Here is a 26,370-nt window from a genome sequence, read left to right as displayed (position 1 = left end):
TAATCCTGCTTAGTTTATTATGCTAAGAAAATACTGAATATGTATGCTTTTTTTGATATAGCACTTGGCACAGGGATATATATTGAATATATTTTATTTCTATTAAGGGGAAAATATGGTTCTAGTATATATTAAAATATATTTAATTTTTTTAAAGTCTTAATTGTTGCATTTTATTGCCTCTTGGTGTACATGCACATTCTCCCCGGGACATTTTTCTACCCTGTGGAAGCCACCTTCTGTTGCTTAACTTGTTGTATGCTTTATGCTACACTGATTTTACATGTGCTTTGCTTTATATTTATCACCTTATCCCCAGAATTTCTCAAATTTGAAATTTTACCTCTTCTCACATTCTCTAAACGCCAGCCTTACATCAGATATGAACTCACTCTTCCCGGATGCCCTTTGTTCCTCTCTATCTCCTTTCTGTTCTGCTCTGCATCGTTATTGTTATTCATCTCCCTCCTCGTGCTTTCCTTACTTCTGCCTTGCATCATTATTTTTTATTCATCTTCATCCTATTACTTTAGCAACTATTTGAGAGGAAAGCTGTCTTTGTGTATGACCTAGTGTTGAGGATTTTTACCTTGTGAGAATTTAAAAAAAAGTTAAATTGAAATATATGACTTGAGTGGGAAAGGTATAGAGCTTTGAAAGTAGGCAGGTTATTTCCTCCTGATTGTATGTGAAAGAGATTTTATGTTATTTTTCCAGAAAGAACTTTTGTTTTTAGTCCTTTACAATTTAGTTTATTACTTTAATTATAGTTTTACTCCAGCTTTAATTCTAGGGTGACATTGATGTACTTTTTCTTTATTTTAGGTGTAGTTGATTACCATTGCAGGCAAGCTGTGGCATAGTTGATGGTCTGTAGTTATTGACAAATTATTTGTGAAATTTCAAGTTTTTCAGAACCTTTCTACCACTATTGATGATAATATGGATTTTTTAGTTACTATATGTGACATAAAATTTACTATAAAAAATAAAGTTCTTTAAAATTTTTAGAAATAGTACCTACCTTAAATATCTAATATTACTGTACCTTAAAAAAAAGTGTTGTATTTTAATATGGTATAAGGAGTTTCATTTGTTCTGTTCTCCTGATTTTGCCTTTTAATTTTTTTTGTAGGAAATCTTTTGTTTATTTTATTTGCATAAAGCTTTACCTCATACATATATATTGGCTTGCAAATTTGGTTTTGATTTAGGTGAAGAATTAGGCTTTTTTGTATATCTCCAATCCTAGGAAACCAGTTACATAATGGCAAAATTATTGAGTAATTGTGGTAAGAATATGCAATCTAGATGCTTTGTTTTTTTCCTAATTTACATGCATAAAATATCCCTAAAATCATTTAACATTTATTGTTATTTCTAGTTAGAAGACATAAATCTTTCATGCAGAGTTTGTGGGAAAATTTGCCTATCAAAACAAGAATACGTTGTTTTTCCTTTCTTTTGTTCTTTTATATTTCTTTTTAAAAATATAACTTACTGTGCAATTAATTTCAGTTTGTTCAGTGATTATTATCTACAGTGTGACTTGGCGCTGCAGGGCATAGTGATGGAGTAACAAGGAGAAATCTCAGTTCTCAAGTGTGTAATCCAATCGAGCAGGCAGAACTAAGGGCGAGGAAGCCTTTGGAGACGATTAGGAGAAACAGTCTTATAGCTACAAGTGCAGTGGGATAAAAAGGTGTTTGGGATTCTAAACAGAGTGGAGTTTGAATGAGATTAGATTTATGTTTTCACACAGGAGCCACTAAGTTGTGTGAAAGGAGAGGGTATTTTATAGGACTATAGTGGTGGGCATTTGTTTTTGATTGAATCCTATTTTAGGTGCTATGTTTCTTTTTCTGCCTTTCTTGGTTTTATCCCTTTCCTTACTCCAAGTTACTTACCGTGGCAAGTGTTACATGTCAGTTCTCTGAAATTATACGAGTTTGCCTGCTCTCTGTGATATAATTGCTCAGTTCTCCAGGAAGAAATGACATTTGACCTTTTTTATTCATACACCGATTGTACTTTTTCCCCCCAGATTCATCACATTTGTGAAATGTACACTTATGAGATATTTATAAATGAAATCATGTTTTTCCTTTGGCATTCTTATAACTTTGGATATTTGTTTCACAGTCATTTTGAGTGTGTGTGTGTGTGTGTGTGTGTCCTTTGTAGGTGACAAAAACTAGGCATGGAGAAACGAAGTAAATTGTCCAAGGTTATTAGCAGAGTTGCAACTAAAACCCAAATGTCTTTACCTTTAGCTCAACCATTTAGATGATATATGGATAACTTTCGCATGTAGTTACATGTCATTGGCATTTATACATTTAAGGTATAGTGCTCATTCATTGCAGTCTCTTTCAATTTTTAGTTTAGCTCCATACCTGATGTTTTCCAATCTTAGTAATTTTTGTAATCTAGTGGGTTTTTTTGTTTGTTTGTTTGTTTGTTTGTTTTTGTTTTGTTTTGTTTTGAGTGGTACCAAGTACATTTATTTGCTACTTGTGCTGTGGAATTCCTAGGGAGGCAACATTACCATATCCTTATTTGGACCTTACTTCTAGCCTTAGCTTGCAGCATTTGAAGCTGGTATTTCAAAATGCCTGTGGACTTTTAGGGAGGGAGATTGCCAGAAATTTTTTGTCTCTTTTCCCATTTTCTATGTCAATGTCATTTTACATTTGTATGCAGGGAGGTTGCCTGTGGGTAGGCTAGCTGAGAACCCTTCTGTAAGTGATGGGGGTTTAACCCAAGTCTGTTCTTCAGCACCACTGTCCAGGGTACTACACAGATTAGTGTGCTGTAGAGAAATCTTCACCCCCAAATACAGCCCTCACTCATTTCTTACTGTACTCATAGTATCTAATTGCATATTGAATTGGTGATGGCTATATCTCTTACCTTTTTTTGTTAGTGTATTTTGTAAGTTGAGCTTTGGTACTAAAGAGGCATTTTCTTTTTCATGCACTTACTTTGCCTTCTCTTTGAAATTTACTGGAATTTTAAACTTAATTAAATATTCTCTTGATCTTCAGATTTATTGCTCTAATATTTTAGCTTAGATCTATCCAGAGGAGATAATTTTATGTTTAATAGGTTTACAAATGTAAAATATCAAAGCCTAACTGATATATGTTATAAGGCTTTAAAAAAAAAATAAGGCTTTCTTTTTATTGAAAACTGTGCCCTGCAATAAAATAATATAGAGTACTTCTATTTGGCAAATAATGTCCTCTAATTGACCATATAATTTTTGTGTATTTATTTAGTGAGAATTCATTAAGAATTTCAAAGTATTATTTTAATGACATAAAATGATTTAAAATACTAGTTTCATTTTGTGTACTTAAATGTATGATCAAATGACTAAATTGTTATATGTCTATAATAATGTCTTGATTAATTAGTGTGGTTAAGAGAGGGAATCGGGATTACTGAAATTTCCCAGTTAACTGAAGGTTTATTCAGTTAAGCAATGAAATTGCATAGGTAAGGATGCTGACATTAGGGGTAGGATTTGTCTGTCAAACTCTTTTCAGTTACATAAAGTCATAGCAGTCCCACTGTGTATTATTAGGAAGGAGCATTTTATCCGATGTAGAGCACTAGTTTCATAATCATATTATTAGTTGCAGTATTAGTAGACTTGGAAGGAAGTCTCATGGACTTGCAGAGCTAAACTTGTGGAGCTTTTCTGGAGCCAGTGTTTCTTAGCTGAGCAGTGAGATTTTTCAGCAGAAGGAGGGATGTCAGCTTCTCAGGGGTCCAGTGCCAATTGTGACTCAGATGTCACTGAGATGTTGTTCCCTGTTTATCTGTGTGAGGCAGATTTTAGAATGTTGTAAAATGATGAAAATGTGTCTACATGTGGTATGTATGTATGACAGGTACTAGGTGGTTGTTTTTTTCCTTTCATTAAACATTTAAGTTCTCTCAACTACTAGTTGGCACTGAAGGAATTGAAAATCAAATCTGAATTATCAAACTGGCTGTTTTTTCTTCAATAGATGAATAGTTTTTAGTGTTTGGCTATTTTCTTGAACTTTCCTGTTTTCTATCAGTTTGTCTCCTTTGTCAGAATGATTCCTTGGATTTGTGATTATTAAGAAAGATGATTATTTATTTCTGTGTAGATAGAACTGTAACAGCTACAAGTACTGTAATTGTGATTTTTTTTTTCCTTAAAGGAGGAATTCCGAGAACTTCGAGAACAGCCTAGTGATCCTCAAGCTGAACAAGAACTAATCAATAGTATTGAACAAATATATTTTTCTACAGACTCATTTGATATTGTTAAATATGAGCTGGAGGTAAAAAATAAAATTCATTAAAACCTGTCTAAAGCCCCCCCCCCCCAATGATTACATTTGTGAGATTTTAATGCTTTTTAGGGATGTTATATTTTTTGATACCAGCATTGGTCTGTAATGACCATATTGTGATTCACTGAACTGTCTGCATTGTTTAAAGGTGAAATTATTTTAAAAAATGTAAACTTAAGTGCAGGAGTAGAATATTTGTCCAGGAAACATTTCTGTATTTTTGTTTTTTAACTGTTAACACACAGTATGTTAATATGCTGCCTCTATTTTATTTTATGTAAAATATGTTTTAAAAAGCTCTAGGATTTTTAATCATGGATATATATCTGCATAATTGTGTAGTCATGATAAGTATCCCTATGCCATAATGTTTACAGCATTGGCATTTTAAATTTATAAGAACTTCAAAAAAAAAGCCAGAATAGTAAAATTTGTTTTTAGACAAAACCAAACACAATGTGCATGTACATACTTTATATGCAATACATATAAAGGCATTCCCCATCTCATTCTGAGGTTTCATCAATCAGTTGACTGAGACTTGGAGTCTAAGTTGGAGTTTCGCACCTACACAGTGGTATACACTTTTGGTAGTTTCCCATGCTGTCCTTCGAAAGCCAATGTATAATCTAGCATGTACTCCAACAGCTGTCACTGTCACCCTGAGGTGCTTACTTACTACTCATGGCATTTCAGGGGGGAAATACGCCTTGAATTCTGTCATAGAGAAGAAGTGCTGGTAGCGTGGGGAATTCTCCTGTCACAGATCATGAAAGCAGTATCTCCTAGCGTAGGAGTCATGGGTCCCAATGGTAGTGGGATTTCCTGGAGGTGGGAGGCAGCTGTAGTGGAGATGGTGGGCTGGGCAAGGAGCACAGAGGGTAGGGTAACAAAGATGTGTAGGCTTTTGTGTTTGGAGTCTAACAGGGGAAGTAGGGGGGGGGGCAGGAGGAATGAACATGATTGAGATGTGACACTGTTTTGTATGCACAGTTCATAAGACAGAGGTGTACAGGTAAATGACACCAAACTAAACAATTTATTTTACGTTTCTCTAATGGATTTGTTTTTTAGAAGCTCCCTCCTGTTCTCAATTTGCAAGAATTAGAGGAGTACAGAGACAAATTGAAACAACAACAAGCTGCAGTGAGTAAAAAACACATTTCTTTGTGACAAAACCGTAAATGAAACACAGCATAAAGGTGTAATGTTTTCAGGTGTTATGGTTTAACTAATATAGTTACATACTAAACAAATCATACTTAACATGACTTTTTCCTCAACTGATACATTTATATTAAAATTTAATGCCTATTCAGAACTGGAAGTTTTTTCTCTGGAATTCTAAATGTGATGAAAGAATTTTGAACTTTTTTTTTTTTCAGATTACTAAGTACCTTTAGGCTCCTTGTCATGCAAAACTACTCACAGTTTTGTTATGGAGTTTTTGTTTGTTTGTTTGTTTCTTTGTTTTATCTCAGAATAAAAGATTCCGATTTCTTGTTAAAATATGTCCAAAGAGAATACAGGTGTAGGATTCAGAAAAGCTGAATTGTAATCACTTAACATTGGTAAATAAATCTCTTTTGTTTTATCTGTGAAGTGATGGGTTAGACCAGCATTTTCTTTAGTGCCATAAAATTCTATAATTCTGTATTTCCTCACGTTAGGCTGAACTACTTTTATAAAATTCAGCCTATGCGTAGTTACTACTATGTTTAAGATTACTCATCTGGAAAATGAGGAAACATGTAACCCATTTCTATAGATTGACGTGAGTGCTAATTGAGATAATGTAGGGAAATCACTTAGTACACTGCCTAGCACAGTGCAAAATAACAATAACTACATTGCCTATTTTTAAAAGTATGTTTTTATTGATTTTAGACAGAGAGGAAGGCAGATGGAGAGAGAGAGAAACATTGATGTGACAGTGAAATTTTGATTGGCTGCCTCTTGCACACCCCCTACTGGGGATTGAGTCCACAACCCAGACATATACCATGACCGGGACTCAAAATGGTCACCTCTTGGTGCATGGGATGACGCTCAACCAACTGAGCCACCCCAGCCAGGGCTACATTGTCTATTTTTAAAAAATAAACCCAATTTGGTAAAATTAGGTGGGTTTTCCTCTGGGTACATCTGTACAAATTCATATCTATATACATCTATATATATATGTAAAATTTCAAAGCAGATTAAGAAAACGTGAAAAGATTAATGCCATTCATAAGTGTGTGTGTGAATAATGTTTGGTTCTCAGTTGGCCTGGGGGCGGGGAACCAATTGTGTTTCCTGAGCAAACATTCACTAAGTAACTTCAGTGTGCCATGCTTTGTGCTAGACTTGGTATCTCATAGTGTAATCTGACAGAGGCCCCTGAAATTGTGAAATAAGAGCCTCATGTTTAAAATCATTATAACTAACTTGTATGCGTTAACATTATTCATGGAATTGGCTCAGAAAACCTGAAATATCTCCATAGCATTCCAAAAAACACATGTTCTCAATTCTTCAGAAGAAAGGGACCAAAATGCCATTTGTCTTCTTATGTGGTACAAAAGGATCTGCAGGGTGCAAGGACATTCTCTGTTTCCCAGATACTGTCTTCATAAATTCAGTTGATTAAACACTTATTTATCTTAACAAGTTCATCTTTTAATGCAAATCCTGAACTCTTCAAGATGATTAAACTTTTGTGTATGTTAGTCAAATCAGATAATGATATTCAACAGTTATAATGAACATTTGTTGAGTACTGTGCTCTGTGCTATATACCTCTTACTAATTTCATAGCCCAGAGAAATATGTGGGATCATAGCATACTGAAAAATTTATAGGGAAGACCTGTAGAATATTCTTGGAAATTTAAAAAATATAAAATGTAATAGGAAGCATGAGTTTTTTTTCTTACTTTCTTTGTTTGATGGTATGTTCTTATAGGTGTCTAAAAAAGTAGCAGATTTAATCCTTGAGAAGCAGCCTGCTTATGTAAAGGTAAAGTAATATTTGTTATTTATTTGTTAAAATATAATATGTTATTTGTTCAACATGGGAATGTGAACATCAAAATATTGGTTATATTTTGTTAAATTAAGGATACTGCCTTATTAGTGACCTATTCTGTGTGGATATTATTCTTTTTATGCTAGATAAAAATATTGTTATTTGTTATAATATAATATTATAGTGAAATTTAAAAAATGAGTGATATAGTCCTGAAACTGTTGAAGTATTTTAATTTATTCTTTTGTCTATAGTTTTGTAGCAACATATTCACTCTGTGTGTGTGTGTGTGTGTGTGTGTGTGTGTGTGTGTGTGTGTATTCTCATTTGGGGGTATTTGCCAAACTGAAGAAATGAAAGAGTTTTTATAACTGATTCTAAAGTAATATCTTTGGTTTTCCAAACGGTAGAATAGCCAATGAAAATTGCTTTTATATTCTCTGTAACATGTAGATTATTAATAATGAACGCTCAATGGCAATATAACAATTGGTCTTTAAAATATGATAAAATTGGAATTATGCAGCAGAATCTATCTTTTCATTAGAAAAATTAGAGACTTAATCCATTGAAATATCTACTAGTGTTCAAAAGAAAGCATTCATTGCCAAAGCATCTTAGCAAACATAAATCATATTTGTCATATTCTTGATTACCTTGTGAAATTCTGTTGGGTAGAAACATTTAAGTGGATATATTAGTCTTTATTTATGCCTGTATAAAGCAGGTTGGGTCTAGATTTCCTTATAAGCAATACTAACTAAATATTTTGTCATATGTTGTTGTGAAAATCAATTGAAGATTGTCATTTTAAGTAATTTTATTGAAATATATACCAACAGTTTTCAGGTTCAGGTATTTTTTTTGCTACTTTGTTTTCCAAGCAGGCTTTTCTTAGAAACCCACTAAAGGTTTTGTACCATATGAATAGGAAAGAAAAATAAAATGCCTCAAATAATAACCTGTACCTAATCTTTCCATAGGAACTTGAAAGAGTTACCTCATTACAGACAGGTCTTCAGTTAGCTGCTGTTATCTGCACAAATGGGAGAAGGTATTGCAGTTGATGATATTTTCTTCTTTAAACTGGAAAACATTTCAAGGAAAACTATGAAACTATCATTGATAATTGATTTTTTGTTATTACTGTAATTTCTAGAATACCACTTAGTAACAATATAGGTTATGATCTAAAAACTATACTAAGAAGGTATGTGAGAAATGTCAGTACACCTAGTTATGGTATAAAAACATTACTGTTTTTGTATTTGCTTAGATTAGTGCTTCTCAATCTATCTATGGTGAAGGACCAGTTTTTTTTTTCTTTTTAAATTTCTAACTTGTTACAGGGTGTTATTTTTGTAAATGCAATAAAAACAAAGTACTAGGGAAATGGGAAAAAACAAACAAACCAAAGACATACAAAGTACAGTCCCAATTTTTTATTATTTATTCATGAAGCATAAAATTATTATGTCAACCTTCTCCCTAAATGTTTTTAAATGCTTATTTTCAGTTTCTTTGTACTTTTCTTCTGATGGGCCAGTGACAGTTTGAGGGTTGGCACTAGTCCACCCACCACACTTTGAGTAATGCTGGCTTAGATTGAGCCGTTGAATAAATTTGTCACATAAATTTGTGATAGTAGTCGTAATGCCTAGTTTTAAGAGTAATCAAGGATACTTCCTTATTAGTGACCTATTGTTCTGTGTGGATAGTATTCTTTTTATGCTAGAAAAATTTAACTATTTATTGTTCACTTTTGCAGACACTTGAATATTGCAAAGGAAGGTTTTACTCAAGCTAGTTTAGGCCTTCTTGCAAATCAAAGGAAACGTCAGTTGCTGATTGGACTTCTGAAATCTCTGAGGACTATAAAAACATTGGTATATACAGGTTACTTTTTAAAAATTAAAACTTATTTTTATGGTTGAGACAGGTTTTACCTTTGATTTTTTTTTTTTCCAGCAAAGGACAGATGTGCGCTTGAGTGAAATGCTAGAGGTAAGTTGAGAAGGCTTGGAAATTTGGCCCTCTCGATAATATTAAATAGAAAAGTTATAGTGAAAAAATTCAGATGGGCATTTTTCTCAAATTGGTAGATGGTATAAAGAGCCCTTTTAGACAGGCAAAGGTACTCACTCTAGAGCATTTTTCTATTGACATAATGTGCTTCATTTAGAAAAATTTATTTGGATAAATATTTAGTTTGTAGCAACATGGGACTGTGAACATCAGTATCTTTTGATTATATTTGCACTTAAATAATAATAAAATTGTCTTTTCCATCTAACGTATAGAAGTAATTTAGGATATGTTTCACGTATTAGTTATGTTTGGTATCTCATGTTAATTGGTTTTCTGAGTGAGGTGTGTGTTTTCTCTTTCACAGTTTCGTAGCATTCTCAGTCTACTTCTGTTACAAGGTTCACAAAAGCCTAATCTTCTATGCTTCCCTATTACCACTGAAGCTCCTTAGGTTAGGAACTTTATCTCAGCATCCCCAGTGGTTTGAATTGCATTGTTGAACTTAGGTATGACCTTAAGGAAAAAATTTTTTTTAGGGTTTTCTGTGTAATCACTGTATTACTTCTAAACTACTATGATTAAACTAGGGTTTGAGACATCCATATGAAAAATTCTTTTGACATTCAATTAATGTTTAGGTGATAAAATATTCTGAGGCTATTAATGAATATTTTACTTTTTTCCAAATTTATTTGTTTTAAAAATATTTATTGATTTCTTGGTGGTAGAACTGTTGAGTGCTGTGGTAGAACTGTTGAATGTTGATTACAGGTAGAGTGCATAATTGTTTTGGAACGTTTTATGTAAACATTCCCTGTGAAGCAGCTTGTAATCAATCCTATATAGGTTTTATACGCATGTCATGGTCATAGAGAGCTGTGACTGTATATTTGAGGAAACAGAATATTTTTTTCTATGCATGCATTTTAAATGTTTTAGGTCTGGACCTACTTGCCTCTCTCTATTTTATTATTTTTTATTGGTATTCTAATCCTTACATAAAAGAAATTAAACTTTTCTGGTTCTGTAACTTTTGGATAGAGGACAAACAGAGATTTCTGCAGGGGCTTTAAGAAAAATGTCTCTAGTCTAATGACTTCTGTTGTTATCTTAAGGAGGAAGACTACCCAGGAGCTATTCAGTTGTGCCTGGAATGTCAGAAAGCTGCCAGCACTTTTAAACATTACAGTTGCATAAGGTAAAGTAACACAGAAATTTTAAAGCTGACTCTGTTGCCTGTTTTTAATGTAGGAATTGTGTTCTAAACAATATTAATAAACATTAAAAATAAATATTAATTGCTCTGTTCTTTTAGCATTCTTGTTCATAAATGGGCAGTACAATAAAATTACAAATAATAAATCTTAAGGTGTGAAAGATCAGATACCCTTTCTTTTCACCTCATAGACGTTCATGTTCTTTCCAGTCTCATTGATTTTCATTTTTATAGAGAAGTAGAGAATACATTTCTCTCTTCATGTCCCCATTGCATTTCTTGGGAATTCTTCCTCCTTAACTTTGCCCAGCTTATAAATATTGAGAGTGTTATTGTAGTTTGTTTTTCAGATCCAGATGGTTCTAGTGTTTGGCTCATCCTGATAATAATTTTTGTGGAACTTACTTTTTGTCATAGTCATGCTTATAATATTTAAGTGACTATTTAATGTGTTACACTTTTTGGTTAGTTATTTATAAAATGTACACTGTAAAAATGGCTGCTACATCCTTTGCTACTACAGTGGGGCCTTGACTTACGAGTTTAATTCGTTCCGTGACCGAGCTCGTAACTCAAATTACTCGTATGTCAAATCAATTTTCACCATTACAATGAATTGAATGCTGGGCTGATGTTGTGGCGTTCACTGTGACGTTTGCTGTGCCAACTAGTGGTGGGGTATCTGAAGCTGGCTCGTAACCCGAATTTTAGCTCGCAACTCAAAGCAAAAAATCGGCTGAGAGACGGCTCGTGTCTTGAAAAACTCGTTAGTCGGGACACTCGTAAGTCAAGGCCCCACTGTAGTTCTAACTTTATTAATGGATGTTTGGTTGGCTTAAAGAGAAGGTTTTGTATTACCGATGCCAGTACCTTGGGAAAGCTCTAATCCCCAGGTGTAATTCCCATCATTGCTCTAAAACCATCACAAATAAACATAACACTTTAAGTAAAATAGTGTTCTTGCCAAGCAAATCCAGTTTCAAATTAAATTCATACCTATCGTCGAATACAGCCCCTTAATTTCTCCTGTATAGAAATTCTGTCAGATAGTCAGTGAGCATGGCTCACTGATGTTATAGATGTTGATTGCGAGTATTTTAAAAATAAAAAGATTACGGTAGACCAAAACATTAATACACCTTTGAATTGAATTTTTTTTAATATACTCTGACATCATAGGTCTCTGCTGAGTGTAGGGTAAGAGCTAGCTATTTCCCCCCTAGAGATGCTCTTTAAATATTTATGGTATTTTTTTCTTTAGAATCATGCATATTGAAACAACACACTTATATTGGATTAGGAAATACATAATTGGGTAGGACCGTGGGTCCTGGAAGAAGGTAGCACACGTTTAGTTCATTTTGCGGTGATAAATTCATTAGAGTGAGAACAGCTTATTTATGAGCAAGTGAATGTAATTCAGGCAGTTATATATTTATTGTTTATTATATGCCAGGTGCTCTGCTTTGGAATTGATTACATAATGAAAACAATATTATCTCTAGAGAACATAATCCATAAAGAAGGACTTGAACTGAAGAAGGCACAAGTGGGATGGGGCCTTAGGAAGAAGGAAGTTGAACACACAGTGGAAGTATTGGGATCTCACTTTTCTTAGGGGGTCAAGACGAAGGAGGACTTGAAGGGGGTGCAGGAGTTGAGCTAAACAAGATTTGAGGGGTTGTGGACATGAGATTATAGATGTCATGATGAAGTTTGTTGCAGAGATGGCAAGCAAAGTGAGGATTGGCTTTATAATAACAAAGAAGTCAGAATTGGCCTGTTGGGGACAGATTTGGTTGATGTATAAGTATAGAATGAGGAAATTTTATAAAGAGGAGACATGTGCAATTGAAAGGGAGAAACTTGAATAATTGAAAATTGATGGGAAAGAGTGAGAGGTTGAAAACAAAATGGAGTACATAATATATTAAGACTTTGCAGGGATTGTAGTAGGAAGAGATGGGTATGGAAATTTGGTGGAAGGAAATTGAGGGAGTAGATGACTGGTGTTGACACTATTTTTTCTATTAAATAGAAATTTTATTTTAGCTGTGCTAAAGTAAATGTCTTACTGGACCAGAGTTAGTTATATATAATGTTTTTGAAAGAAATTCTCATCTGGGCTTTTTAGAGTCAGCATGAAGTAGCTTGTAAGTACTTTTTAATTAATGTATATAGTGGTATGTGGAGGAGGTGTGATGACAGCTATCTGACCTGGTCAAATTTTGAAACTGAAAAGATCTGTAATGATGATTTAAATTAATAATTGTTTTATTTTAGATAATATATATAAGAACTGTGCTGTGTTTACATATGTGAGTCATCCAAGTAATAAGAATAGTTTGTCATATTCTCTGAAAATAGGTAAAAAATACATGCACAAAAAATATTGATGGCCAAGGAATTTATTGTAATGGGTTTCCTGGGAAAACTGGTTGAGTTGTGTTTTTAACTTGGTGAGTTAGTGACAACGTCAGGGTGACTCAGGAAACAGAGGTGCTAGTTGGAGTTGTTTGGTGGAGATGACAGCCCCTCCACCAAGAAGTCTCCCCCCCACATACCAGCACTGTTGCCTTTGCTGGCTACCATTCATCCTGCCTAACCCAGTCCTCTTTCCCCTTTGCCTCTTATTTCACCCTTTTGATCCTAGTTGGGAGAACATGAGAGGTTTGTTCACTTCTTGTAGATATATGACATGGGATATACAGGTAGAATAATTTGATATGTCAACAAGTTGAGTCCATGAAAATGGCAGGAATTTTATTACAATTTCTTCTTATTTTTGCCTTTATTAATTAGTTATTAATTAGATGCACCTTTTTTATTGTACACATTTATTTTCTTTTGCACTTTTCCCCCCTGGTCTTCTAAATACAATATTGAACTTGTTCTTGGTCTCTTCAGACATGATTCATCAACACTTTATTCCTTTAATTTACCTGGAGCTGTGGAATTTAGCCAAAGCAAAGATTTAGTCTTTGCTTGGACCTGAGTGAATCAGAGTGAAAGATCATTTGACACTCTGGTAATCATGGGATTAGTAATTAATTTCCAACTGAATTTACACTTTCATTTTCGTTAACATTTGTATTTATTTTCATTCCTGTGGATGACTAGAGAATTATGAAATACATTTCCTTTAGAAATGTCCTTTTAGAAAACTATGAGTTAGAGCATTTTTGAATTTTGGTGTGATTTTTAAAAAAGTATATTGTTGGCAAGGTCATATGTATAGTGAACCTGCTTGTCTACTTCTTAATTTTCCTTGGTGGATTCTATATTCCTCCTTTCTTTCCTAGTCACATTGCTCCTTTATTGGAAATAAAATTTTTGTTAGAAGGAAGGGACCCTGTAGTCTTAGGAGTAGATTACATGATTCGGAAAGGAGGAAGAACAGAATTCACATATTTGCTTCTGTTCAAAGAGCCATTGATTGTATACCTACTAAGTCTCAGGTTATATGACTATATAGTTTAATACATGAAATACCAAGTAATAATGATGTAATCTGTTGATTGAAAAATGAAAGAAAACAGGTCCTTATTTAGTACCTTGTATCTTCCTTGAGATGTGCTGTGTTTCAGCATATTTATTTATTTATTGTTTCAGCATATTTAATTAAGATACTGTGACACCAGTTTTCTTCACTTTTATATTTTATGACATTTTTTGAGTTGATTGATTGAAGGACATACAGTTGGGATTTGCTAGGAATAAGAATCAGAGTGTGTGTATGTTCAAGTACATCTGAATGAAGCATATAATTTCTTTTTTGAAATTTATCCAAATTAGCTTCAAGAACAGTTTTTCTTAAAAGTCAGGACTTCTTTATTATTTTTAATTTCATTTGAAAGAAACTAGTTGAGTGAACCTGAGCATATTATGGATTATGCACTGAAAAGTTTGCATATCCTTTGTTGAGTATTGTACTTTAACATAGACAGATGTACAATCAGCCCTCCATATCTGTGGGTTCTGCATCTGTGGATTCAACCAACCATGGATCGAAAATATTGGGGGAAAAAATCCAGAAAGTTCCAAAAAGCAAAATTTGAATTTGCCACACACTGAGTACTATGCTGAATTCACTCAAATGAAGTGATGTGTAGACATATCCCTACTATAGCCTATATGCAAATATGTTATGTGCAACTATTGCACCATCCTATATAAAAAAAGGGTAATATGCAAATCGACTGAATGGCAGAACGACCGGTCACTATGATGCGCACTGACCACAAGGGGGCAGACACTCAACATAGGAGCTGCCCCTGCTGGTCAATGCACTCCCGCAGGGGGAGCACCGCTCAGCCAGAAGCCCTGAGCTGGGCTCATGGCTGGCAAGCACAGCAGCAGCACTAAGGATGTCTGACCAATGGGTCCTGAGCTGTCAATTGGATATCCCCTGAGGGCTCCAGGACTGCAAGAGGGCGCAGGCTGGGCTGAGGGACACGCCCCCCCCGCCCCCCAAGTGCACAAATTTTGCACTCTAGTTTTACATAGGGGACTTGAGTATCCACAGGTGTTTTGTCTGCAGGAGTCCTGGAACCAAATCTCCATGGGTATCAAGGAATGACTGTACTTAATTCTCATAATCATTACAATATCCTCCCCTTCCCCCATTATTATAATCTTGGCAGTGGAATGAAAATTATAGGTTGTGATACTTCTTTAAATTATAGAATAATGAACACAGCTTTTAGGTACAAATACAGCAGTACTAGGGACTATTCTTCTCCTGTTGCCCTTGATTCCTTTCTAGCAAGATGTACCTGCCCTCTCTGCTTGGGCCAAATTATTGATCCTGTGCTATTCTGACACTACCTGAACTCCTTTTTATTTTAACTTTTTTACTCTGCCTCCTTCCCGCACGCCGCACCATTTAAAAAATAATGTTAAGTAAATCACATGGCAAAAACATACTGTTTTAAACAAAAGGGAAAGGTAAAGGATTTTCTCTCTACCCCATTCCTTTCCTTTCCTATTCCCTGGAGTAAAACACAGCTTATTAATTTTACAGCTGATGAATTTTCCTAGTAGTTTTAATTATAACTTAAAATAATACATTAAGATATCTTTTTTTCTGGCTTATCATTGTAAATAGTTGTTTACATTTTTATAATTTTTTTTGTATATTGTTTTGTTACAGTTACCTCTAAGAATTGTTTTTTTTTAAATATGGGATACATGGGAGGTAAATTTTTAGATTTTGAAATGATCTTAATTTTGTCCACACACATGATTGAAAGAAAAATTATTTTTTTGTAAAAAAATAGAAGGCATTGCTCAGTTATTTTCTAGCCCCCCATTTTGTGGATAGCATCATATGTTATTCTCATTTCATCATAAAGGGTCTCTTTTTTTTTTAGACATTTTTAGAATTTTTCTCTTTTTACTTGATGTTCTAAATTTCACCAGTCGCCTAGAAAAGTCATCTATGTCAGACTCTTTACTCCTAGATAATGAGGCAAGCATGAAGTATTATTTAATGTTTATCTGCGTGAGGTGCTGTTACTTGTTACGCCAAGAGCTTTTGCAATTTATTTGTTCTCTAGGAGTTTAAAATAACAGGCAGTTAAAAGGCTGGACTGAGGGATAATATTCTAGTTAAGAGCACAGAGTATACAAACAAAGAGCATCAGAGATGTTCATGCTGTGAATGGCTCACTTCTTATACCCCTGCAGGAATGGAAAATATTGACATTTATAGGAGCGGCAGTGGAAGCTAGGCATCGTTAGCGAAGGCAGCACTGACTGTACGGTCATTCTAAATTAGATTTTATTAAGGTTTCCTCACTAGAGCTTTATTTTTTAGCTTTTAAAAGTTGAATCATGATGATGGTTATAATAATACTATTGGAAGCTGTTTGGCCTTTACTATGTGTCAAGCTCTGTACTAGTCATTTTCCTTACTTTTCATACTTAGTATTGATAAAATATTCCTCCGGAGTTGTTGTTATTGTCTCTGTTTTATAGATGAAGAATTGATGCTTTGTAAAATAAGTGGGAGAGCCAGGATTTAAATGTAGGTCTGTTAGAATGCAGAGCTTGTTGCTTTTAACCACTACTGCACTGTACTGTCTAATAATGTATAGCTACTATATACAGTGGGAAGCTCATGGCTAGTAAGCCAGTTTTTATTATTCTGCTTCAGTAGTTAATTGTATTATTTTTCTAGACCTGTTTCTGCCAGTTGTGTTTGTTACTGTTATTTATGTTAAGTAAGTAATGAAATGAAGCAGTTAAGTTGAATGCATTGGAAAAACAAAACATATTGTTTGAAAGTTAAGTTGAATGCATTGGATAAACCATATTTTAAAAATAAATTTCTTTTTTAATTTATTGAAGATGAGACAACATATAAAAATGGTGGGATATAAAGTAACTAAATATAATTTGGCATCAGATTGATTTTCATTTGTCTCTAAATTTCTATTTCACCTTAGAAAACTGAAACTTGAAATTACATACAATTTATTTGTGATTTGGCTTATATGAGACTAAGAAGTTAAAACTCAAATCAAATGAAAAGACTGGCTTTAAATCAGAAATGACTGCGTGAAGTACATTTAAATACAGTTTTAGTTAAAATGACAATGTACCAGTAAATACAAGTATATGGTATTCACATGTACATATTTCTGTTTTAACTTTGATCAGTTGACCAACCAAAATGTCTTCCACTGAACTCTAGCACTGGTTTGGCAAATTTTGTCTTTAAAGGGATGTATAATAATATTTTAAGCTTTGGTTACAACTATTCAGCCCTGCCCTTGTAGCAGGAAGGCAGCCATAGTTATATGTAACAAATTCATGCGGCTGTGCTCCAATAAAACTTTATTTAGAAACATAGGCTGTTGGCTAGATTTGGCTCCTTGGCCTGATCTCTGCTCTAGAATTACAATTCAAGTTGGAGATGTTTTGATATCTTTAGTATCCTTAACAACGACTCTGAGCTTTTTATGTGGTGAATGATTGCGTTCTGGGTTAGTCAGGGATTTCTGAACAGAGCCAGGACAGAGATCTGCTGGCTAGATTCAGAGTGATCTTAGGAGTTATTTCACAGTCTGCTCATGGTTTGGAGGATCATTTGGACACTTCATTATACCCCAAGGTTGTTAGTATGGCTTCAAAATGTTTAAAATCAAATTTTCTCTTGAGGTCTATTGATAAATCCTCTGCCAGCTGTGAACAGATTGAAACCACTGGAATAAATCTGATCTAAAAAGACTGGAATTTTCATGGGCCATGAACATGCACTATAAACTTACAAGTATAAATTTTACGTAAATGTATTCTAACAGTTTTAGCACCTTATCTAATCATATTCAAAGATGTGAAAACTGGGTAACTGGTGTTCACAATATAATAGAATCTGGAAACGTTAGAGATGGTAGCAATCTTTAGATCTAGCCCACTTTTGTATAGGAAACTGATGCTCAGCCATATGAAGAGACTAGACTTAAATCACATGGCTCATTAATAACATAGCGAGGAAAGATCATTAAGAAGCTAATTACCTTCATACCATCTTGTCTTCTTGTACGGTCAGATTTGTACAAAATTTGGATTTATGTGCAACCTTTTTAAGACTCGTTTTATAAGTGTGTGTCCTAGATCAGCTGTACAAAGGAACAAAATTAGTTATTTATGGACATGTTATCTTTAATATTTTCTGCAGTGATGGTAAAAATGCCCCCAAAATTGTTTGATTCATTCCATTAAGCTTGTAAATAGCCTTTAATAGCTTTTAGCCTTCCATCTTAGAACTACTAATTTTTTTGACAATAATGTAGCTTTTATTTACCCAAATGTTTCTGAATAGATCCTTTTAACATACTTTGATTAATTGACTTAAATGACTTGAATTTATGTTTCCAAGTGTGGTGAAGGGCTTCTCTAAAGGCTGTGCAGTTAAGATGTCCACTCCTTAATCACATGATTTTTATATATGTATTTATAATTAGTAGTAAATTGTTGTCAAACTGGAGTTGTCACTTTTGAAAGCATTTTTAATAAAACCCAAATGTTTAATTTATATATTTTATATTTAACATCTTGTTCATATTATTTTCATTACCATGTTTGTATTAACCCTTTAAAAAATTTTTTATTTATCGATTTTAAAGAGAGAGGAAGGGGGAGGGAGGGTGGGAAGATAGAGGGAGAGGGGGAGAGAGAAGAGAGAGAGAATGATTTGTTATTCCACTTATTTATGCATTCATTGGTTGATTCTTATATGTGCCCTGACTGGGGACTGAACCTGCAACCTTGGCATATTGGGATGAGGCTCTAACCAACTGATCCACCTGGGCAGGGCTTGCATGAATTCTTAATACACAGTATATAGAATCATTGTAACCATATACAGTAGAAGCAACAAACACATCTAGGTTTGTAATAATTTTATAAACACTAAAGCCCATTTTTTTTCAACTTAGAAGCTAAAGAAATTATTACTCTCACCTATTAGTGAATTTAGGTATATTTCTTTTTTCTTCAAGCTCAAAATGATTCCCTAAAAGGATATGTTTGCAGGTTCTGACCTACTTACTGTTCCAGGTATTCTTGCCTCTCCAACCTGTGTCTATCTTTAGCCTTAGGTGGACTTTTGAGCCCCATATGATAGAGGATAGAGGAGTAGAACTTGTTTTAGCTCTGCTTATCTCATTTTTCCTCTTGTTAAGGCACCTGTAGACTTAGAGTCTAGTGTTCTTTTCCTTCTAAACCACTTTCCTTTTTTTACTCATCTCTATAGTTTTCTTTATGGACGTAGAAAGTAGGGGCTAATGGCATGATAGTAAAATTTTGACATTTTGTTTGAATTGCAGATTTGACTCAGCAGATATTTTTTTTATCTGCTTTGAGTCAGGTGTGAGTTTATTTAGTCCTGGAGGTCACTGGGCAATAAGCCACAGTCTGTGCTTAGAGAGATAGGCACAGATATTCCTTACTATAATGCACACTGTGCTGTGAACATGGGACAAGGAACTCAGGGGAAAGGTGCTGATTTTTTAAGGGGTGGGATGAGGAATTATTTAATTTAATTCTTTGTTATTCTAAGGCACTATCATGACTATCCTTTTAGGAATATTACTTTGGTGCCTTTAGCACTCATTTTTGTCTTCATTCATTTATTCTTTTTTGGAGGTATCACAGAAATTGTCCCATAATCATATTTTTAAGGAAAATCTCAGTTCTGTCTACAAGAATTCCCTTAACCTATTAATATCTGTGATGTGGCTATTTTTCAGGCATAAATCCTGTTTAGAGAACTTAGTTTTTCTAATATGGTATCAATCCTACATTATTGGTTGTCAAAGAATATAGTTTTGCTCACTCTCAGTTATTACTAGAGAATATAATCTCTCTATATTATTGGTTTTACTTTTCTGACAAATTGCTTTATATCTGTCTGTATCTACATATATCACATCACTTTGGTATTATCTCCTCTGCTGGTATTAAAAGGCTCTATAAGAAGCAAATGGGATCCTTAAATCCATTATTGTATTTTCTGTAAGGTTTTGCCAAGAGTGTTGTGCCTTAAGAGTAAAGGTTATTGTCTCCTTATCAAGACTGGCAAAACTTTCTCTCAGAACTTAATGCCAGAAAAGGGGATTTTTTTTTGTGCCCACCCCCCACCTTGAGTTTGTGTTGATATGACAGACACTGATTGTATACTGTGGCCCTATTTGCTTTGTTGCTAGACTTTGAGAATCAAATTTATGATCAGATAACAGTTGTAAAAAACCTTGTATAATTTTGCTGTATGAAAGTACATCTTTCACCTGTTCTTACTATTTTATTTTACTTCTCTCTTAACCTTTTTATTAAAATGTTTTCTCTGTGATTGTATTTATTTTGTTATATATCAAAGATCTTTTTTAGTAATGAGATATTATAATTCAAATAATGATAGTTCTCTCTCTTGTTTGTTTTTAACTAACCTAGGGAGAATTAAAAGGAACAAAATCATTTTTGGTCGCATATCCCAAGTGTATAATTTAATTAATTTTGACAAAGTGGACATAGTTGTGTAATTACCTCCTAGAAACCGAACATTTCTAGTACCCCAGACACTTCCTTCACGCCCATCCCAGTCATTATTTTCCCACAGTAATTACTGTTCTGTTTGTCACTAAAGTTAGTTTTATCTATTTTGAACTTTATGTAAATGGAATCATGTTATGTACTTTTTTTTTAACTGACTTTTTTTGTCCAGTATTATGCTTTTGAAATGCAGGTGATACATTTTTATTGCTATAGTATTTCATTGTATAATTATATCACACTTTATCCACTTAATTCAGTGATGGCGAACCTTTTGAGCTTGGCGTGTCAGCATTTTGAAAAACCCTAACTTAACTCTGGTGCCGTGTCACATATAGAAATTTTTTGATATTTGCAACCATAGTAAAACAAAGGCTTATATTTTTGATATTTATTTTTATATATTTAAATGCCATTTAACAAAGAAAAATCAACCAAAAAAATGAGTTCGCGTGTCACCTCTGACACGTGTGTCATAGGTTCGCCATCACTGACTTAATTGTTCATAGATAATTGTGTTGTTTCAGTATTTTTTCCCATTACACATGTTGCTTAACAATTATGTATGCATTTTTGTTAGACGCATATCTAGGATTCATGGGATACAGAGTGTGTGTTGAGTTTCAGTAGATGATACAGTTTTCCAAAGAGGTGTCAATTTCCCCTTCCACCAGTACAGAATTGGTGTTTCATTTGCTCTACATTTTGCCAACATTTGTTGATGTAATTTTTAATTTTTTTGAAAATATCTTTAGCCATTCTGATTGCTTATTAAGTTGTCTTATTGTAGTTTTAATTTGCATTTCCTGAATGCCGAATTGGAGTGGCTATTAATATTTATTGGCCAATTGGATATCTCCTTTGTCAAGTATCTGTTCAAGCATTTTGTCCTTTATTTGTATTCTGTTCTGTTGATTTATTTATGTATACTTATGTTGTCACCGTCTTATTGCTGTAACTTTATAAGCTTTAATATATGTCTTCCAGCATTACTCTTCAAGATATTCTTAACTATTCATAGCCCTTTCAATTTCCACATAAATATTAGAAACAGTTTGTCGGATTCAGTAAAGTAAAAAAACAAACAGAACAAACGCTGCTGGAACTTTGATTAAAAATTCACTTATTCTAGGAAATCATTTTGTGAGAACTGGTAACTGTATTAAAGGTTTTAGTCTTTTTCATGGTATATACCTTCATATAGTTAAGTCTTCTTTTTTAAAAATGTATTTTTATTGACTTCAGAGAGGAAGGGAGAGGGAGAGAGAGATAGAAACATCAATGATGCGAGAGAATCATTGATCGGCTGCCTCCTGCATGCCCCACACTGGGGATTGAGCCTGAAACCCAGCATGTGCCCTGACTGGGAATCGAACCATGACTTCTTGGTTCATTGGTTGACGCTCAACCACCGAGACACGCCGGCCAGGCAAGTCTCCTTTATTTTAGGTATTGTTTTACTGAAATGGGATTTAAAATTTTTTATTGTCTTATTCCTTTTAATATATAGAAACTAGAGGCCTGGTGCATGAAAATTATGCATGGGTGCAGTCCCTAGGCCTGGCCGGCAATCGAAGCACGAACATCTGGCATGGAAGGGCAGGTCCCAGCTGACCTCTGGGCCCTGAGCAGCACCTGGGCCCCAGACCCCCGTGTGCGGCCCCTCTGCCTGAGTCATGCCCCTGAGTCCCCATGCAGAGATGGGGTGAGCGTGGCTGGGGTGCAGTGTAGGCCATTGAGCCCTCCAGTGGCACCAAAGGGAAGCCAGGAGAGCAGCGCGCTCTCTCCTGGCCAGCTTTGCAGACTGGCTCCTGTGCGAACCCATGGGGAGCCCAACCATCCCCTGCGGTTTCGGCAGCTGCAGCCCGGCTCACCTGGAAGAGGCCGCGTGGGTGTGGGGCTTCCTTGGCATGCGAGCCCTAGCATGGGAAGGGTAGCAGGGGGAGTGAGAGCGAGCTCGGCAGACACCCCAAATTCTCACCACACCTCTGTCCCTGTCACCCCCACCCTCAGGTAGCTGGCGAGAGGTTGCAGCACCCCCGCCTGGGTGCCGCAGGAGGTTGGTCACTGCCACCCACCCCTAGTTCCCCATCCTAGCCTGGGGCCCAGCTCAGATAGGGCGATCAGGGCTTGCCGGTCACTGGTTGCTATCTGCAGGGCAATTGATCGGAGCTGGGCCCACCGCCCGCCCGCCTTCCTCGCACCTGCTTTAGCCAGGCACCACCCACTCACCTGCTCCACCATTCTGCCACGGTCCTGCTCTTGTCGAGGCTGGCAGCGCCTCCACTGCCGTCTGCTGACAATGCTGCATCGCCAATGCCCACCATGTTCCGTGCCACCCCCTGATGGTTTGCGCACGTCATAGCGAGCGGTCAAACTCCTGGTCGAGGGAACAGTTTGCATATTAGGCTTTTATTATATAGGATTAATCTTATTTTAAAAATTCTACTTTTTACCTGTATTATACTTTTTATCTTTAAACTTGGTATTAACTTTATCAACTTTTAATTCTTAAATTCTTAATTTTATCTATAGATTCTTTAGTATTTTTTACCTACAAAATCCTGTTGCTGTTAGAAATGACTCTTATCCTATATGATAAAAGGCTAATATGCAAATTGTCCCCATGGGCGGGAGTTCAACCAACCAGGAGTTAGACGTGTGCTGACCACCAGGGGCGGTGCAGAATATGGTGCATGTTGGTGACACGGTGCTGGCAGTGGGCAGCAGTGGAGACACTGCTGGCCCCAATGGGCCCCGACAAGAGCAGGACCATGGTGGGATGATGGAGCAGGTGAGTGGGCAGCACCAGGCCAAGGCGGGTGCGAAGGGAGGCCCCGGCTGGCAGCTGGAAGCCACTAGGGACCCTACCCATGCACAAATTTCATGCACTGGGCCTCTAGTTTCTTCATAATCTTTTTTTCTTTTCTTTTTTTTGCCTTGTTATAGAACCAGTAGCACAACTTACTACTCATGCTATTGATCTGTGAACTTACTGATTATATTCAGCTAACATGTATTTAGCACTTAGTTTTTCTCTTTTAAAGGTAGGCACATCTAACTCTCTGTTTTATTTAATAGTGAACTGAATTCAAAGCTGCAAGATACTTTAGAACAAATTGAGGTAAGAAGGATTACATCAGAAATTAATTGGCTTTTTTCAGCGGTTTTTGAATAGCATAGATACATTGTATGTTTTGACTTTTGTGTTTTTACCAGTGTTTCTAGATCACTATGCTATATTTGTTTTGCATTTGGAATATCTGTACATAGTCAAGTATACGTTAATCTATTTGTAAATGCAAGCAGGTTACTTTTGAAATTATAGGATCTAAAAACGGTATTTGAAAATATCATTATATCCAGAAAGATCCCCAAATTTTAGTCATAGGTATATTCTCATATAAATTATAGCCAAAATACTTACCATGTTAATTTTTTTTTTATCATCCATTACTACTTTTTGGTTTAGTGAGTTAATTTATTTAAGAATGATTATTGGCTGATAAAAACACTCCTAAATTCCTAACCTCAATAATATTTGCTATAATTCAACAAAATGTAAGAACTGGAAAGGAAAAAATATGTCATTATTAGCATAAATGAGGTTTTGCTTTTCCTCGGTCACTTATTCAGAGTTCATCTCTTTCCTTGGCAATCTTTGCAAAGCAGGGTATTCATTTTTATAAATTTAATAAGAATTATTTGGTTTCTTATATTTTATTGTTTTCCGATAAGGGTAGTTATAAAAATTTAGGCTGGACTTTCAAATGGCGTTTTGTGAAAGTAGTTTTTGTTAATAAATGCAATTATTTACTAATTGTAAGAATGACTGTTTGGTAAATCTAAAGATAACTGCTTTGAAAATCTTTTAAGTATGTAATCACTTAAAATTTTAATGAGGAATTTCTTTTGAAAGCTCTGTATTTATTCACTCTTAATATGCAGTAGTTTATGTATGTATGTAGAAAAGTCATTATTTTAAAATGAAATAATTGATATAGAAATCCATAAAGTTGTTGAATTTAGATATAAAAGATGTATTTTAAGGTCAATGTAGTTTTGTTGAGAATTACTTTTCAGTGATTACAATAGGATTGTTTCATTATTTTTTAATAGTTGCACATTTTCAGTTCATACAGTTATAAGATTTTAGTAGATGAGGAAACAGAGTTAAGTAAAAATTACAAAACTAAAATTTTTTTGGTAGCTGTTATACAGATTTTGTGTCTCTTGAAACACTAGACATGTGTTGTATTTTTAAAACATATTACTAACATCTTGGTAAAATTTGATTATAATTAGTAACAAATGAGAATTATAATTTCTTTATATTTTTATTTAAATTTGCTTTTGACTATTAGATCATTGTGATAGTAAATGGCTTTAAATATTAATTAAAAGTGATAAGTTAGTTTTAACATTTTCCCATTGACTTGAAAATCTAATTCTTTCACCGCCTCTTGCCTCCTCTTTTACTTACATAGGAACAGTTGGATGTGGCTCTTTCTAAAATCTGCAAGAATTTTGACATTAATCATTATACCAAGGTTCAACAAGCTTATCGACTTCTTGGAAAAACACAGGTCAGTCTTGAAAGGTTGCGTTTTTAAATATTAGGCATCTGCTGATACTCACATTGCTTAAGTCTGAATATTATTAACGGTGTGTCCTTAAAGTTTTATTTGACAAAGTAAATTTTTTAGCTGTCTTCACAGTAGTAACATGGTTGTTCACGTAGGCTCAGAGTATATGTAGTGTGATTAAAACATTACAGAAGTTTGTTTTGAAATGTGAAGTGTTTGTCAGGTTTAATATTTTCAAAATTTCATGTAGGTTTTAAAACAAGTATAGTATAAGCTAATTCTGTGGGGGAGGATATGTAGTCTCTTTTACTTCACCTTTTGGTCCTGAATGAGAACTTCTTTATTGGGAGCTCTGTGGTTCCTAGGTGGGCTTGCATGACTCCCTCGGAGTGGTGTATACACTTTCATGCACTGTGCACATTTGTCTGTAAAGCAGATAAATGGCATTTATCAGATTTTTTTCAAAGGATTTTCTTATCCCCAGAATGTCCTCATACTCCCTCTATGCTTCTTGGCTTTACATACTTTTACTGCTCAATGTCTTCTTTGAAAAACTTGAAAAAGGAGTGTGTAGGGTTATATAGTATCTACAGAACATCTAAACATGATAGATGGAAACGCTTTCTTCCATTAAATGGTTTCTTGTCTTAGAAAGAAATTTAAGATCTTACTAAGTCATTTAAACTGTACTTACATTTTTAAATCTGAGCAAATAAATTTTTTAATGTACTTCATTAATTTTCATGTCCTAAGCTATACCTACAAAAAAAACATAAGAAAGAAAATACTTGGTAGTTTTGAGGATTATAAGACCTTTGAAAATATGATTATAACTTCTAATTTTCCCCATTAGAGAAAGTTATTCACCCATTAAATATCTGTTGGTACCTACTTTTGTTCATTGCTTCAGACACCTCATGTGAGGATATAGGTCGTCATGTATCTTCTCTTCTAGTGAGGAAGACAGACATTAAAAAAATAAATGAATATGATGTCAGGAGAAAACAAGTGCTATAAAGAAATATATATCAGAGTAAGTGGATAGGGTGATGTAAAGTACTGATTTATATAAGATGGGCAGGATAGGCTTCTCTGAAAAGGTGGCCCTTGAGAAGCATTCTGAACAATTCAAGGAAATGAT

At 34.6% G+C, this 26,370-nt stretch overlaps 1 protein-coding gene across 1 annotated transcript in view; it reads left to right on the top strand.

Moving 5' to 3' along the window:
* Positions 1-26,370, top strand: part of VPS50 (VPS50 EARP/GARPII complex subunit) — a 113,406-nt gene that overhangs the window by 17,635 nt on the left and 69,401 nt on the right. The window contains exons 3-11 of the mRNA XM_005876157.2: positions 4,200-4,322; positions 5,409-5,480; positions 7,281-7,334; positions 8,327-8,397; positions 9,112-9,229; positions 9,312-9,347; positions 10,487-10,569; positions 23,725-23,767; positions 25,131-25,229. Of these exons, the coding sequence (XP_005876219.1) occupies positions 4,200-4,322; positions 5,409-5,480; positions 7,281-7,334; positions 8,327-8,397; positions 9,112-9,229; positions 9,312-9,347; positions 10,487-10,569; positions 23,725-23,767; positions 25,131-25,229 (699 nt within the window). The remainder of the gene's footprint in view (positions 1-4,199; positions 4,323-5,408; positions 5,481-7,280; positions 7,335-8,326; positions 8,398-9,111; positions 9,230-9,311; positions 9,348-10,486; positions 10,570-23,724; positions 23,768-25,130; positions 25,230-26,370) is intronic.

This window comes from Myotis brandtii, unplaced genomic scaffold, assembly GCF_000412655.1.
Source record: "Myotis brandtii unplaced genomic scaffold, ASM41265v1 scaffold48, whole genome shotgun sequence".
NCBI classification, from domain to species: domain Eukaryota; kingdom Metazoa; phylum Chordata; class Mammalia; order Chiroptera; family Vespertilionidae; genus Myotis; species Myotis brandtii.
This window is presented reverse-complemented; position numbering and strand designations above follow the sequence as displayed.